Source organism: Amphiprion ocellaris, chromosome 22 (assembly GCF_022539595.1).
Source record: "Amphiprion ocellaris isolate individual 3 ecotype Okinawa chromosome 22, ASM2253959v1, whole genome shotgun sequence".
NCBI classification, from domain to species: Eukaryota; Metazoa; Chordata; class Actinopteri; family Pomacentridae; genus Amphiprion; species Amphiprion ocellaris.
The window spans coordinates 19,923,661-19,938,454 of NC_072787.1; the positions used below are offsets into that span (position 1 = coordinate 19,923,661).

Genomic DNA, 14,794 nt, shown 5'->3' on the forward strand with positions numbered 1-14,794 from the left:
GTGCTGCTGCACATCTTTAACCTGAGCCTGAGTCTGGAGAGGGTTCCTCTGTTATGGAAGACTTCCTGCCTGGTTCCTGTCTCTAAGACCAGGAACCCCAGGGAGCCTAACCACTTCAGACCTGTGGCCCTCACTTCTCACCTGATGAAGACCATGGAGAGGATCGTCCTCAAGAACCTCCGTCCCCAGGTGAGCCAGTATCTGGATCCACTGCAGTTCGCCTACCAACCGAACATTGGAGTGGATGATGCAGTGATCTACCTGCTGCACAGATCACTGACTCATCTGGAGAAACCCAGCAGCACTGTGAGGGTCATGTTCTTTGACTTCTCCAGTGCTTTCAACACCATCCAGCCTTCTCTGCTTAGGGTGAAGCTTGAAGGAGCGGGAGTAGACTGTCACCTGGCTGCTTGGACCATCGACTACCTCACCAACAGACCACAGTACGTGAGGCTTCGGGACTGTGTGTCTGATGTGGTAGTCAGCAGCATGGGGGCCCCACAGGGGACAGTGCTCTCCCCCTTTCTCTTCACCCTGTACACATCGGACTTCCACTACAACTCTGGGAGCTGTCACCTCCAGAAGTTCTCCGATGATACAGCCATTGTTGGGTGTGTATCTGAGGGGGACGAGCGGGAGTACAGGACGGTCATCTCTGACTTTGTTGACTGGTGTGAGCGAAACCATCTGCAGCTCAACGCCAGTAAGACGAAGGAGATGATCGTGGACTTCAGCAGGAGGAGGACACCCCGGACTGCACCGGTGAACATCCAGGGTTTGGACATTGACATGGTGGACACATACAAATACCTGGGTGTTCACCTCAACAATAAACTGGACTGGACACACAATACAGAGGTTCTGTACAAGAAGGGCCAAAGTCGTCTCCACCTGCTGAGGAGACTGAGGTCCTTTGGAGTGTGCAGGACTCTGCTCAGGACATTTTATGACTCTGTGGTAGCGTCTGCTATTTTCTATGCAGTGGTCTGCTGGGGAGCAGGGAGCACTGAAAGGGACAGAAAGAGACTAAACAGACTGGTCAGGAGGGCCGGTTCTGTCCTGGACTGTTCCCTGGACTCCATAGAGGAGGTGGGTGAGAGGAGGATGTTGGCAAAGCTCACATCCATCATGGACAATCCCTCTCACCCACTGCATGACACTGTGGGGTCTTTAAGCAGCTCCTTCAGCAGCAGACTAAGACATCCACCCTGCAAGAAAGAGCGCTATCGCAGGTCCTTCATCCCATCTGCTATAAGACTTTACAACATCAGCATCACTGGCTGATGTTAACATAAACTGGACTATATCATTACCACCCCAAACCATAAAATTTGCACTGACATTCTTGCACTGCACATCTCTGCACTTTTAAACTTTATTTTTATTTTTTCTGTTAAGCCACTTTACCCTCATCTGTCACCCTTGTATATATTGTAAATATTATTACTATTGTTCTATTATTCTTTTATTCTTATCACTATGTCTACTGTTACATAAGCTGCTGTAACAATGTAAATTTCCCCTGGAGTGGGGAGAAATAAAGAACTTTATCTTATCTTATCTTAAAAAAAAGGTTCAAATCTGGCCTTAATGTAGCGATAGCACTGCTACACATATTACTGGAGACTTGCTCTTTAACATGGCAGGCTAATTTGTTAGTGAATGAGCTGATTTGACATAAAGAGGCAGTGGGAAAGGAGTTTCTTTTCACCCCTGCAATCAAAACAGCATATTCCTGCCATGTGGTCACGGGGAGCCCAGTCTACATGACCTCCATAATTATGGCCATCATCAAATGCACATTCTCCTACTTTCAGCCTGCTTTTAAGATATCAGAAATGTTTTTCAGATTGCTGGTTTTAGCTGCGGAGTCATGAAAATCACCCTCTGCTATGCATGAATGAGCGAGACGTTCTTCAGAGACGGCACACAGGCTTTTTATTGTCGGCTGACCTCACCAGGAGGAAGCAGGTGGAGGCCTCTCTGCTGTGCAACGCCGACTGTAGCCTCAGAAAGAGCCTCTTTCACTCTGCTGCTGCTGCTGCTGCTGCTGCTGCTGCTGCTGCGCTCTTCTCCCGAGCCGACCACCCTCACGTGGAGATGTCTGGTGGTTGAGGGAGGACGAGGGGATGCAATCGTCTCCCCCCTTCAGTGAGGAGGAGGAGGAGGCAGCGTGAAGTAAGCCATTCAGCCTGATGAAGGTAAACCAGCCATACCACGGCGGACCTCACCCAGGTAGAAACGACCCTCCCCTCCTGGCACTGGCTTCACTTCTCCCCCCAGAGACACATGTGCACAGAAAAACTGAGGGAGGCCTAGGCAGGGGTGGAGATTTACTGACTTAATGCGAGGAGACGAGGCGGGGCGGGCTGCTTCGGAACAAACTGTTCACGGCCTCCAGGCGCTGCAGTGAAGCTTTTCGGCAAACTGAGAAGACTGCAAGATGTATGACTGAGAATATGAGCACGCTGTCATTACTGACCACAAAATGTTTCTGCCATATTGCCTTTTCTTCGGCTCTGCCAAGCAGATAACAGATACCTCCAGGAATAACTGCCCCAGCGTGCTGCATGCAGATCCTGTAAACAGTTGCCTTTTGTCTAATGAGACTGACGCAAGCACTTTTACACACTCTCAGCAGTATGAATGAACAAGCAAGTCTGAGCAGAAATATCTCTCTTTAATACCTCTTAAAAAGAACATATCTTAAAGAAAAGGCAGCCAATGGCTTCAGCTTGTCTCCAGTATTATTTTAAATATCTCACAGGAAGACTTATGGCTCAACTTATTTTCTCAGTTAATCATTAACAATGAAGGCCTTTGTTCATTTATTACTTCAACACACAACCTCCTATATTTCTTTGAGTATAAATACTGTTGCTCGCCTCCTGTGAGAACGCGGCAGGAATACAAGTAAGAGCTCCTCAGTATGTCCGCTCAGGGAGTTGTGCAAAGTGACACCTCCATGACTCATAATTCATCACCGTCTAGACAGATTTAAAGTTATAGACTCGTAAGTCAGGAGTTCTCCTGCCAGGTACCAGGCAGAGAGATTTCCAGCAGCAGGATACAACTTTAAGCTGAGGTATCAGCACTCATCTGCTCTGCTGAAGAGTCCTTGAGCAAAATGGTGCTGCTTTTTTAGCTGATCCTGACCTCTTTGCACCGTACAAAAAGGATGAGCGCTTCAGTACATTGATGAAAAACTGAAAATTCACCTTTTCCTGCTTCAGTATCCTTCAGTCCAGGCAGGATGTGTGAGGTCTCAGCATTCTCTAGGTTCAGTCTGGACTTCTATGTGCTGTTGGCCTGCTCCTGCTCAAACAGAGCCATTGCTAGATGCGATCGTGACCCCAGACCCTCCAGGTTGCTGAGGACACAGCGGTGGTAGATGTCCTCACTGAAGCGTGCGTTGCATGTTCGCCGCACATATTTCTGGATTAGCGCCGGCTCTACCGCTCTGAACACGTGCAGGCCTGAGTACCGGACGAATATGTCGTACACATCCATGCTCTCCAGCAGCTCCTCGTTATCCAGGATGTCAGCGGCCATCTTGGTCCGTGCGGTCATGTAGTCCGCGTTGTAAAAGCAAGCCTCGTCAAAGACGTGCCGGTCGAAGTGGCCGTCTCGTAGTGACTCGGAAGCAAAAGAGGAGGAGGCGGCGGAGGGCTGCTGGTCGCGGTACACCACAGCAGGGCTGTACTCCTGGAAGTGGATGGGGAAGAAGACCTGCCAGTTGCTGATGGCGTTCATTCTGCAGCGGTTCAGGAAGTCGGCGTTGACCTCTGTCCAAACGCTGGCCAGGAAAAACAGCGTGTCCACTGGGTGCTTCTTAGAGATGATGTCCATCAGCTTGACCTGTGAGGGAACCTCAGTCTTCACACTAATCCAGGGGATCTTCACGTCTCCATAGCGCTTCTCCACTTCCCCAATCATAGCCTTGATGCCAGCGAACACATCAGTCTGGCTGACACGCTGAGCATCGAACGGGTCGTATATGAACAAGAAGGTCAGTAGAACATTGTCATGGGTGTCCAGAGTGTTCATCACGTACATGTCGAGGAAGTTGCCAATGTAGTCCTGATCCTGGGCTGTGACAGGAAGGATGACCTGCACCCGTGTCGCCTCTGTCACATAAGGCATGGGGATGATCTCGACTGCGCTCAGAGGTCGCAGCATGTTCACCCGTTTGGCAATGACTTGGCTGTGGCCTTTCTGGGTGTAGGCCTCCAGCGCCAGGTCCAGCATGTACTCCATACCCCGCGTGGGGTCGAAGCGGCGGTACCCGTTAAGGAGACGTCGCTTGCGGAAGCGCAGCTGTGGCTGGTAGCGCTCGTTGAGACGCTCGACCGCAATCTCTAGAATCGCGTTGATGTCGGCACGATCAGCCCCTCTCATCTCACACTTTGGGGAGCTGTCGACGCAGGAGTAGATATGCTCTTCTGTAAAGTACTCCCAGTTTATGACCTCAAAGCGGGTCCTGGGCTTGAAGGGAGGGTTGATTCCTATAGGCCACGTGACCCCTGCTTTACCCTCCGGTGTGAGGTCACTCAGGTTGTTGATCTGTGTCTGAGGAGAACACACAGGTAATTTGTCAGCTGTAAAACCAAAGCAAGAGAGGAACTACGTCTAAACTCTGTAAAGACATGTCTCTGTGGCATAAAATTATATTTACAGTTGAGTCAGAGCAGCTGTAATCCACTATCATTAGCAGGTTCTCTAACTACATAATGAGACTTCTTAAGCAGATCATATTCAGCATTAGATGACACTGGAATGCAACACTTCATGTCTGAGCAAAACACTCTGTCCACTGGCTTCCTGACACGCATAAATAATGCATCAAACAGGAATTTCTGCTTTTCCTCAAAGGTAGGTGTGGTGGGGAAACTACACACTGTATACTTTCACATAAAACTAATCACATCACATGTGACTCACGCAGAAAAACTTTTACTTGTTTATCGGTGTGAAAAAAACACTGTCAAGTCTTACTAACCTGCAGCTGCTGGATCTGCAGGTAGGTCCACTCCAGCTCTATCTGGCTGAAGCGTTTGTGTAGGCGGTACATGAGGTTAGGTTCAGATACAGGATGAACTGTGAAGGCATTTTTAAACCGTGTGCTGTCTTCACGCTCTGGATCTGCGTTTTTACCGAGCTCAAAGTATCGATAGGTCATCTCCTGTGAGTCACACAAAAAAAAGACATATTAGCATAGTAGACATTCCTAAATAAACTGCAGAAAAAGTGCATCAAACTGCTAAAACTACTACTTTTACCTGGTGCACCTCCACACAACTGAGACCCAGGTAGTCAATAATGCAGCGGCCCAGCCACTCATCGGGTCTCACACTGAGGATGTCGTTTCTGCAGGTGTCAAGATGAGGCTGCAGGCGGCCCAGCAGACTGCGAGACAGCAGATAGCCGTAACCCCCGTGGCAGTAACGTGCCTTCTCCTCCCCACCAATAAACTCCTCCGCCCTGCCCATGTACAGGTCCTGACCTGCGCTGAGGTGGCCCACCAGCTCCGACAGACGATCCGCCTGCAGGTAAGTGTCGTCCTGGGCTAAGAGGAACCAGTCGTAGTCCGAGCCGTAGTGCTGATGGAGGTGCCGCACCGTTTCGTACATCAGCCACACCGGCCGGTCGTCACCGTGGGCGACCACGGTCATGCCGTGAGGGACCTTGGGGCTGCGCAGGCCTGTGAAGAAGAAGGTGCGGTGGAAGTGGTGGGCAATGGTGCGGTTCACCGCCACGGCCAGCGTGTTGAGGGTGGCCCGAGAGGTCAGGACGCCCACCAGGAGTCGCTCTCGGATGCCCAGTTCAGTGTGAATGTATCGAGTTCTGGAGGGGAAAAAAAGGAGAAATCACAATGAGAACGTCAAAGAAGACTCAAAAGAGTGAGCTTGTTGCCATTACAATAATATATACCACAACAGACTCTAGCTCAACAACAAAAAAAAAATAAAGCACACTGCTCATTTCTGGCTGGAAGAAAATTCACAGTCAGACATGAAAAAGAGGATGAAATCTTATACATCAGCAGGTCTGGTCTTGACATCTGAGCTCTTGAAGGGATTTGCCAGATATAATCTCTCCTCTATAGGCCACCTATACTGCAAATTCTACTCAGTGCATTCTGATTATTGCAGAGGAGGAATAAGCCTATTAAAGAGAGAATTAAGAAACGTAAATACCCTGGCTTCAAAGTGTCTCCAGTTTCTTAAGACAAATCTGATTAGATATCAAGTAATGTGATGTGTGTCTAGAACAAATATGTCATTTAATTTACAGAAAAAATAGTCAGTGTCTGCATGTTTTTATGGTCACTGAACACCCCTTCTATAAAAGCACAAAAACTAGCGATTACATACATTGTCGATTGTTTTATTGATTCATCTATTAGTTGTTTAGTCTATAAAATGTCAATCAAATGATGTCCTCAGATGTTTTGTTTGCCTGCTACCCAAAAACATTCAGTTTACTGTCAAAGAGGAGGAAAGAAAGCAGAAATTTAAGATGCTAGAACCTGAGAATTTTCACTCTTTTCTTGGAAAATTACCCTAAATAATGAATCGATCATCCGAATAAGTGGCGATTTGTTTTAATAGTTGACAACTAAGTGTATAATCGATCATTTTGCAGCTCTGCGTCCATGCCCATGAGGATTTGGACAGCATGTCTGTGGGCATTAGTATAATGTAAATACCAACAAACACACGTCTCACCTGAGGACTTTCTTGTGCGGCTTGTTCGGGTCCTTGTGATAGGGCACAATCCGTGGCTGGAAGTCTTCGTCTCCAGCTCCATCTCTGGAGTCTCTCTGGGCCTCCCCTCTGCCCATGAACAGCCTGCCATTGCCCAGCTCATCCCCACAGGAGTCATCTGTGTCCCCCTGAGTCCAGGACACCATGAGGAGGCTGAGACTGCAGCCCAGAGACAGCCCCAGGATCAGGGGCAAAGCGGGCCTGAACAGGGCCAAAAACGAGGACAGACGCATATCTGGCAATTATGAGCTACGCTTGATGAGGATGTCGTGGGGAAAAAATGACTACCTACAATGCTTTTACCAGCCAACGCTGCTGCCCTAGTTTATAACATGGTCACCACAAATGAACCAGTGTTCGTGGATTTGGTAAAAACTGATTGAAAACTGCCTTAAATATCCCCAGCTTCCCTCAGCATTATCCAGTGAGGTAGGAAAGTTGATTATCTGCATATGAAGCGAAGATTAGATGTGAACATTACCTACTACAGCACTTTCTATACAGTTTTATCTGCAATATCATCACTGATGATGCTTATATTGTAAAGCTACCGGTTAAAACTACTTTGTTCGTCTGAAAGAACAAATAAATACCAACAGCTTAACATCATTACAGCGACTTAACCGTTATCTGCCTATCCCAGCTGGCTGTATTGCCATGTAACCAGTTTTTTTTTATGCTAACGTTATGTTAATTAGCTTAACTAATTTCGGCTAGCTAACAGCTACTTCCAAAGTCAGCTAACTAACGTAGCTACACGCTAAACGTCACCTGGTAAAGTTGACGGTTTGAGTTAATCTGCTTAGCGAGTGATGGGGAAAAAATCGAAGCGAGACGACTCAAAAGTTTTGAATCGGAAATTAGTACGGTTATCTGTCGGAGGAGCAAACATCAAAGAGCAGCTAGCAAGCTAGCATCGCGTCCGTTGTTGTTTTAGTGCAGATACGACGATCCATCTCCACGAACGCTGACATGAGGGCATAGATTCCATTTTCGTCGTTTCAAACGGGTTAAAAGCCGCAGAGCACAGCCATGCATATGTCGTCCATTTTCGTCAGTTTCTTGACTTCCTCGTAATATGAGTGCCACACACACACGCACTCACGGTGTAGAAACAGCGTCCCTCTCACGTCGTTTTCAGCCTCATCATCACTGACTGTCTGCGGCTGCAGCATCACCTCGGACTGATCGCTGATCTACAGACCTGAGCTCAGCGATAAGATTTAAAAACTCAGTTCACTCGAGCACAATGAGAAAATATCGCTTTTAAAATTAACGCGTGATTATCGCACACATTTATCGACGCGTGGATCTTTAATGCGATGTGAAAATATACATTTAGAAACCTCATCAGTGTCTTCAGTAAGATCGATCCATCTCACCGCTGTTTTTTTTTTTTTTTTTTTTTTTAATCAGCTTGTTTGTTTGTTTTCTTACTCAGCACCTGCCTGTTTGGTCCGAGCTGATAATTATATAATTTAACTGATTTAAATTAGCTTCCAGTTTAGGCGTAAAGGGACATTTTACTGCAGTCCCGAGAGAAGAGGAGGGACCTTCTTCCTCACCGCCCCCTATGACCACATATGGTCCGTCTGGCGGTTTGGCGAGCGGCTACATCAACCCGGCGAAAAGTGGACACGAGACGTCGGTGTGCTCCGGAGACCAGCGCTTCATTATTTAGGTAAGAGCCACTTTATCGGCGTCTGACAACCGCGACTTAAATGAATAACGTACACCGGCTTCCGTTAAAGCAAACTCCGGCTCGTAAAACACTTGTTAGCCGTCTTTACATTTTGTCCTAGCTAGTTGGGCCTTGCGTCAAGTTAGCGTTAGCCGCTCAGGCCCGTTAGCTAGGAGGCTAACGCCCCCAGCGGCTAGTTTGTCAAATTTGTTATTATCCACTTTTTATTTTTAACATCCTGGGCTTATCAAATAAAGCGTCTGTTTAGGTGTCGCCATGGGCTAGTTCGCTGTGAAGTGACAAGGCCGCCTGTTAATGTTAGCGGCATCCCCGTTAGCGGCTAACAGCTATCAGGCATTATACCAAGAGGAGCCCAACGTGCGGGCAGGTGGGACTGGAAGGAACCAAAATGCGGTTCTGGTTTGCGTTACCACCATTATCACTGGGTTGAAGCGCTGTATTGATGACCATTTTAGGCCTTTACTGTTGATCCGTCGTTACAATCGGCTGTAAGCTGAAGTTACACCGTTAGTTCACCTACCGGCACATTTTTTTGACAGTGGCACACCGGTAGTTTCAGTCCGCGGGAGAAATTGGTCTCGCATCTCTGCATTATTGTACCTCAGATGTAACCAACCCATTTGGTTGAAATAGCTTTAAAGGCCCGATTCAACTTAGAAGCCAGTTTTCCCACTACCTAAAAAGTGATTGTAGCCGCTGTATTGTGACTAAAATGTCTTTAATACATCAAAATGACTGATTCTAATTAGGTGGATTGTATAAGCCATAAGATAATTGCGAAACAGATAAGTCCTTTATTTTCTGATTGAAACCCATTCGTAAATCACGTTGATTACAGTTTAAACAAGAATATTAAACATACTAGACACACACAGCTTAAACAATGGAAAAAGATGCTGACAATCATTCTAAATGTCACCATAGATTGCACAATAAACTGCAAACAATATTTGTTCACAGTGATTCAGTTACAACAGTGTCATAAAGACTCACTTTAGTTGTCTCTACACACACAAAGTTCTGTGTATTTGTACGTTATGAATATATAAACTTACGATTTTAACGAGGAGGATATAATTTCAACAATAGCAATGTGTTTTTGGCAGACGATTGCTTTATGGCACAACATCGGCAACTGTGTACTCCTAGTGCCACTTTATGTAAGCGATTAGTCATTTTTACCCTGATTCATACTGTGATGATATTTGACTGGAGTAAAGAAAGGTGAAATCCGGACACAACAGGGATTCTCTGTACAATGCAATGCTTTTCCTGACATAATGTGGTATTATTAGAGAGTGAGGTTGTTGATCTCTGTATTTCCTTTTGCTTTCTGCTGTTGAATAGGCTTGCACAACCATGCCGTCTGATTTGGCTAAGAAGAAGGCAGCAAAGAAGAAGGAGGCTGCTAAAGCACGCCAGCGCACCAAGAAACCAGATGAAGTAAATGAGGAGGGTGAACAACCAGAACCTCAGAGTAATGGCGCAGAGAGCAATGGTGAGAGGATGATTAATCTCTCACAATCATTCATGAGCTACATTCTGTTACTGGCACAATATACGTATATTTTTATCTGTTGAAACTGGATAGCATACCACACGTTTATATCTGTCTATAGGCTCGTAACTATGAGCAAAAATTTCCAAAAGAATTTACTTAATTTCCTCGCTTTCTTACAGGCATTGCCAGCTTAACGAAGGAGCTGGATGAGTTTGAGCTGCGGAAGACGGAAGCACGAGCAGTGACAGGCGTACTTGCCTCTCACCCTAATAGCACTGATGTCCACATTAGCAGCCTGTCGCTGACCTTCCACGGTCAAGAGCTGCTAGCAGACACCAGCTTAGAGCTCAACTCAGGCAGACGATATGGCCTTATCGGCCTTAACGGCACAGGTAATTCCTGTCTCTAGTCCAAGATATCTCCAGTCACAACCTGCCTTCATCTTTACATCTTTTTAACACAAAAATGATCACCTATCTACACTGTTCTTCTAACTGCTCACAACTCAGTTTAAACATTTCCCTAAAGTTTAGGTGAGATTTTTGATGTCACAAGTAATGTTGAATTTTTTTCTATACTTTTATCTGCCAGGTAAATCCATGCTATTGTCAGCCATTGGGCATCGTGAGATCCCCATTCCGGAGCACATAGATATTTACCACTTGACCCGGGAGATGGCCCCCAGTGACAAGACGGCTCTACAGTGTGTCATGGAAGTGGATGAAGCAAGGATTATGCTGGAGAAGGAGGCGGAGAGACTTGCCCATGAAGACTGTGAGTTACATGTTGATATGTCATGCAGTGCAAAACCATACAGGGTGAAGTTCAATTTTAGCAACAGAGATGAGATAAAAATGTAATGCTGAACATTGGAGCTGCCTTGCTATGTCTCACATAACTGTGCTGCAGTGGTTTCGATTGAAACTAGTAGTAATTGCATTCGTGTTCCCTCTGTGTAGCTGAATGTGAGAAGCTGATGGAGCTGTATGAGCGTCTGGAGGAGCTGGATGCAGACAAAGCAGAGATGCGAGCCTCCCGGATCCTCCACGGTTTGGGTTTCAGCACTGCTATGCAGCAGAAGAAGCTGAAGGACTTCAGTGGAGGATGGAGGATGCGCGTTGCTCTGGCCAGGTAATAACTTGGAGCTTAGTATATCTCTTAGTGACATGCATCAGCTTTGACCCAGCGTAGGTTTGGATAGATTTGCTTGTGCTAACTATTCATTGTCTCTGTAGAGCCCTGTTCATCAAGCCCTTCATGTTGTTGCTGGATGAGCCGACTAATCACTTGGACCTGGATGCTTGTGTGTGGTTGGAGGAGGAGCTCAAGTCGTAAGTTTGTCTCCCACTTCAATTCTTGAATCGTCCAGTTTGTGTTGCGTATGCGTGGAATTGCGTTTTAATCAACTTGATGGTTCTTTTCAGGTTCAAGCGAATCCTTGTGCTCATCTCACACTCTCAGGACTTCCTGAATGGTGTGTGTACCAACATCATCCACCTGCATCAGAGAAAACTGAAATACTACACGGTAAGAACACACAGCTGAAACTACTACTTGTGCACTAATGGAAAATTAAGAAGCCCGGTGACCGAACTGGAAGCACCATCAGCATAGTTTGGAAGGTCTTGAAGTATCTTGAATGAACTGCCATATGTGATCTCACAATTCTAAATAAGGAAACTGAGGGTGAGCTGTTACTAATTATGCGTCTGTGTGTTACCCTGTTGGATGACCAAGCAAATCTATTTTTGTTTTAAGGGTAACTATGACCAGTATGTGAAGACCAGAGAGGAGCTGGAGGAGAACCAAATGAAGCGCTTCAACTGGGAACAGGACCAGATAGCACACATGAAGGTGAATGAGGGACACCATGTGGTGGAATGCTTTTACTGCATGAGTAGGAGATTTCAAATGAGCTCATGTCAAGGGTTTTCTAAGGAAACTAATCACTTTGCTCAAGACAAGATCAATTGAACTCTTTGTTTACAATGTCTCATATCATACAAAGCAGCCAAGGTGCAAAGTCACAAAATTCATTTTCTGGTGGTATTCAGTAATTGAAAAGGAAGGGAATATTGTAAAATTAGTGTTTTATAGTGGGCTGAAACATACGCAATTTATTCTATTGAAAATGAATACATTTTAATGAAATGTAACATTAATCTTCAGGGGAAAAAGGCAGATGTGCCATTTCACACAGAAAAAGTCAGCTAAATTAACCAAATGTCTGGATGTGGGCGGCTTACAACCTTGGCTAAACAGTTTCTTCAGGGCTTGTGTATCTGTTTTTTTTTTCTATGCTTTAGAATGAGTGAGGAGTTTCTATAAAACACTTGGACTCATTATCCTTTTGTACTTTCCTCTCCTCCAGAATTACATAGCCAGGTTTGGTCACGGCTCTGCGAAGCTGGCACGACAGGCACAGAGCAAAGAGAAGACACTGCAGAAGATGGTGGCGTCAGGCTTGACTGAAAGAGTTGTAAATGACAAGGTACTGTAATTTTACTGATAAGCTTGAAATTGAGGCCTGGAAGCCACTGACAGCTTTACAGCCAGGCAGTTGTTTTCGGACTTTAGACCCAGTGATGCACATGTTGTTGTGGTCTGTGGTGAATGCATTGTCAGGGCACTAACACCTTCCTGCTTCCCACAGACTCTGTCATTTTATTTTCCTCCCTGTGGGAAGATTCCTCCTCCTGTTATCATGGTTCAGAATGTGAGCTTCAAGTACAGTGACAACACAGTGAGTATACTTAAGGTTACAGCACGAATACAGCTTTTTCCAGTGAAATGTAGATCTGTTTCTCAGTGTGACTCATCTGTTAATGTTTCCTGTAGCCACACATATATAAAAACCTGGAGTTTGGTATTGATTTGGATACACGAGTGGCTCTGGTGGGGCCCAATGGAGCTGGGAAATCCACACTGCTGAAGCTGCTCATGGGAGAGGTGGGTATTTTTATCTACTGGCCAACAGCAGTTTGCAGCACAGAACATTTGGGTTTATTCTTCCATTCTGTTTGTAGCTTCTACCCAGTGATGGCATGATCCGCAAACATTCTCACGTCAAGATTGGCAGATATCACCAGGTAAGACTCGGCCTGTCGCTGTTACGAATGTTTCCTGAAAATTGTGACAGGACGACTGAAATTAAGTGCCTCCTATATATGTGCTTATGTTACAGCATCTGACAGAGCAGCTGGAACTCGACTTGTCTCCCTTGGAGTACATGATGAAGTGTTTCCCTGAGATCAAAGAAAAGGAGGAGATGAGGAAGATCATTGGTCGCTATGGGCTGACAGGAAAACAGCAGGTAGGAAGGGAATACTTTCCAGAGACTGTCATTTGAATGTACTTTTTTCTCTGACTAAAGCCATTCGTTACATGTTTTCATAACACATTTTTATGCGCATTTTGAAGTATCGCATTAAAGTTTATTGGAAATGGCACAATTTGATAAACTACCCCAGAAGTTTACACGCTCACTTGAGATTGTTTGCGTTTTTCAAAGAAGAAACGGCATTTTCTAATAAGTTCTGACACGGCAATCTCACCGTTTCCGCTTCTTTTATTGTCTTTGCCTCCAGACAACATGAAACGCATCCAATCCACACTGAAATGAACGAATAACTGCTCAATTAAAAACAAATCCTCAAGATTTTATTCCTTTTCTCGGATAGATGGCCAAATTTTTGTTTCTTTGTCTGAGTTTTTTTGGCAGTTTGCAAATTGGTTTGGTCTTTTTGGCGTTGGGGACTCTTATACTTCTGCTTTCTGGCAACACTATACAGCCTGATTGACTCGTTCCAAAGCAGGAAGCAAGCCGACTTAACGATTTCATTTTTGTAACCTGTCAAAATTTCACTTCAAATTTGCTAAAAACATGGCGTGTCTCTACATCGACATCTGGAACTCCTTCCAGGTCAGTCCGATCAGGAACTTGTCAGATGGTCAGAAGTGCCGGGTGTGTTTTGCTTGGCTGGCCTGGCAGAACCCTCACATGCTGTTCCTTGATGAGCCCACCAATCACTTGGATATCGAGACGATCGATGCACTGGCAGAAGCCGTCAATGAGTTTGAGGGTGGCATGATGCTGGTTAGCCACGACTTCAGGCTAATTCAACAGGTATGTTGATATCATTTGATGGATTCATTTAAGAACTGATAAACTGAAGCCGATTAAACCTGCAGCTGGCATCATTGTAATACTTGTCTTTCCACCAGGTGGCGCAGGAGATCTGGGTGTGCGAGAATCAAACCATCACAAAGTGGAACAGGGACATCCTGGCGTACAAGGAGCACTTGAAATCAAAGATTGAAAAGCAGCAAGCGCATGACATCTAAAGCTGCATCCCGCTGAGCCACTCCTTTATCTTGCATCATGGATTTGACCTGTAGCCTCCCGAGGGGGACGAGCAGGAAGTGACCCAACTAGAATGGAACCAATCTATTATGCATCTTATTGGACACGTCTCTTGTACATGTCGTACTGTATCCATCTCGGTTTGACAGTTCTGCACCGTGCTGAACCTGACCCAATCCCTCGTCTCCTTTCACCTCAGGCTGCACTCTGATTGGCTGATTCACCTGAAGCATCTCAGTGCATTTTGGAATGCATTCCATTGTGCTGTCTTCATAGAAAAGTTTTATTTTTCCGAATGTTCTGTTTTATCCCTTCATGTATGCAGCAGCTTTTAGGTCATATTTTATGAAATTTAAAAGTTGACTTCTTTTTTTTTTCTCCGTGTAAAAGAGCAGTTCTGCCTTATTTAACAATGTAATGCAATAAAAGGTTTGTCTGAATAAACGGAACATAAAAACAAC

The 14,794-nt window shown here is 45.6% G+C and overlaps 2 protein-coding genes across 2 annotated transcripts; one reads left to right on the forward strand and one right to left on the reverse strand.

Moving 5' to 3' along the window:
- Positions 1 to 2,659: 2,659 nt before the first annotated feature.
- chpf2 (chondroitin polymerizing factor 2) lies at positions 2,660 to 8,143 on the reverse strand. The gene is made up of 4 exons (XM_023285410.3): positions 6,729 to 8,143; positions 5,280 to 5,844; positions 5,000 to 5,182; positions 2,660 to 4,569 (listed from the first exon to the last, which is right to left on the reverse strand). Exons 1-4 carry the CDS (start codon positions 6,998 to 7,000, stop codon positions 3,295 to 3,297), a joined length of 2,295 nt encoding a protein of 764 aa, XP_023141178.2. The 5' UTR covers positions 7,001 to 8,143; the 3' UTR covers positions 2,660 to 3,294.
- Positions 8,144 to 8,291: 148 nt separating this feature from the next.
- Positions 8,292 to 14,793, forward strand: abcf2b (ATP-binding cassette, sub-family F (GCN20), member 2b). Its single transcript, XM_023285253.3, has 15 exons — positions 8,292 to 8,448; positions 9,817 to 9,967; positions 10,150 to 10,362; positions 10,562 to 10,744; positions 10,930 to 11,101; positions 11,206 to 11,301; positions 11,395 to 11,497; positions 11,729 to 11,824; positions 12,342 to 12,461; positions 12,624 to 12,713; positions 12,809 to 12,919; positions 12,997 to 13,059; positions 13,155 to 13,283; positions 13,893 to 14,096; positions 14,195 to 14,793. The coding sequence occupies exons 2-15, from the start codon at positions 9,829 to 9,831 to the stop codon at positions 14,312 to 14,314; spliced, it is 1,839 nt and encodes a 612-aa protein (XP_023141021.1). The 5' UTR covers positions 8,292 to 8,448; positions 9,817 to 9,828; the 3' UTR covers positions 14,315 to 14,793.
- The last annotated feature ends 1 nt before the right edge of the window (position 14,794 follows it).